This window comes from Malania oleifera, chromosome 5, assembly GCF_029873635.1.
Source record: "Malania oleifera isolate guangnan ecotype guangnan chromosome 5, ASM2987363v1, whole genome shotgun sequence".
NCBI classification, from domain to species: Eukaryota; Viridiplantae; Streptophyta; class Magnoliopsida; order Santalales; family Ximeniaceae; genus Malania; species Malania oleifera.
In genome coordinates, this window is record NC_080421.1 from 47,029,005 (window position 1) to 47,030,637 (window position 1,633).

At 38.2% G+C, this 1,633-nt stretch overlaps 1 protein-coding gene across 1 annotated transcript; it reads left to right on the forward strand.

The window, feature by feature from the left end:
* Positions 1 to 566: 566 nt before the first annotated feature.
* On the forward strand, positions 567 to 1,320 carry LOC131155155 (uncharacterized). Its single transcript, XM_058108094.1, has 2 exons — positions 567 to 807; positions 901 to 1,320. The coding sequence occupies exons 1-2, from the start codon at positions 683 to 685 to the stop codon at positions 1,151 to 1,153; spliced, it is 378 nt and encodes a 125-aa protein (XP_057964077.1). The 5' UTR covers positions 567 to 682; the 3' UTR covers positions 1,154 to 1,320.
* The last annotated feature ends 313 nt before the right edge of the window (positions 1,321 to 1,633 follow it).

Sequence of the window (1,633 nt, forward strand, 5' to 3'; positions counted from 1 at the left end):
GGTAATACCGAGAAGTCATTGGTCTAATCATAACTTTGTCTCGATACTTTGACTATTAATTAATTAAAGCAATAAATCGCTGGATTTTTCATCTCTATACTTTTACCATAATATTCAAAATATGAAAAAAAAAATTTAATATTATGTCTAACTACTTAAAATAAATATTTAAAATTAAGAAGGGACGTGGAATATTTAAAATTAATTACACATTAAATAGTTTAAAATGGTGGACAGCCATTTGTAAGCACTTAAAACTACTCCTAATTATAAAATTTTGATAAAGTTTTTAAGTTTTTCAAATTAAATAAAGTATAATACTTGTAGGCTTCCTTAAGTCTACTGAAGGCCCAATGAATCTGGCATGTACTACAAAAATAAAATAAAATAACACACCTCCCATGGCATCCCTTCCCAAACCCTACAAGGTGTTTATATAAAGGCTTCTTATCCTTTTGTCTTCTATATATCGGTTAGTCTCTTCTGGAGGTTCTTGCTTTCCTTCTCAAAGACAAAAGAAGCCCCACAATATATATATATACACACACACACACACACCAACAGAGAAGCCTAGAAAATTGAGAGAGAGAGAGAGAGAGAGAGAGAGAGAGAGAGAGAGAGAGAAATCAGTTGTTAAGAGCATTTATCATATCTTGCTTCCCAGAAACCTCTTATTCCTCCCATGGCAGCTGATGCAGGAGGGTCCAAGTCTTCAGACTCCTCAGGAAATAATAATCTCAAGATTATAGTGGAAAAGAACCCATCACAGTCACGACTATCAGAGCTGCGAATCCATTCCTGGCCCAAGTAATTAGTAACTCTCTCTCTCTCTCTCTCTCTCTCTCTCTCTCTCTCTCTCTCTCTCTCTCTCTCTCTCTCTAATATATATGCATATGATAGATGGGCATGCTCTCCGGGGAAGTTCCAGCTGAAGTTTGATGCAGAAGAGACGTGTTATCTGCTGAAGGGAAGAGTGAAGGCATACCCAAAGGGGTGCTCAGCCTCAGAGTGTGTGGAGTTTGGGGCAGGAGATCTTGTCACCATCCCGCAGGGCCTTAGTTGCACTTGGGATGTCTCTGTTGCCGTTGACAAACACTACAAATTTGACTCTCCTTCTTCCTCTTCTCCCTCTCCCTCTTCTTCATCCTTTTAGCTAGCTACCAAGCTTTTCTCTTTTCTTACTTTTCATCTTAATTGATTTTTCTGATCATCATCGTCGTCCCATATATGATCATCATCTCCATGCATGTTATTCGATCCTTAATCTTCCTTTGTTGAATGTTATTACTAATTTTTACTTATTAATTTCTCTTTTAATTACCATTGACTGATTGGTTTTCAGGAGGGTTCATTTGGAAGGTCGTGAAATCTAAATTGTGAAATTTTGATCAAGGAAAGGGAAACAATTAGTCAATGCATGTCGCATTCAAAACTCATCTTTATTAATGACTTTATAATAGCTTTAAATGTTCCCTTGACCGGTCAAGGCATCATATTCCTATTTTTGCAAGCAATGATTTGGGCTCTCTCTCTCTCTTTTACCAGCGAGTCCCCAACCCCCCCCCCCCCCCCCCCCCCCCCCCCCCCAGCGGTGAAATCACAATGGTAAAATGGTTAATTTGGTTAACTCTTC

Bases quoted from the DNA above. Each gene is read 5' to 3' on its own strand.
- LOC131155155 (XM_058108094.1), top strand. From the start codon at position 683: ATGGCAGCTGATGCAGGAGGGTCCAAGTCTTCAGACTCCTCAGGAAAT. The intron at 808-900 runs GTAATTAGTAAC...TGCATATGATAG, and splicing joins CGAATCCATTCCTGGCCCAA to ATGGGCATGCTCTCCGGGGA.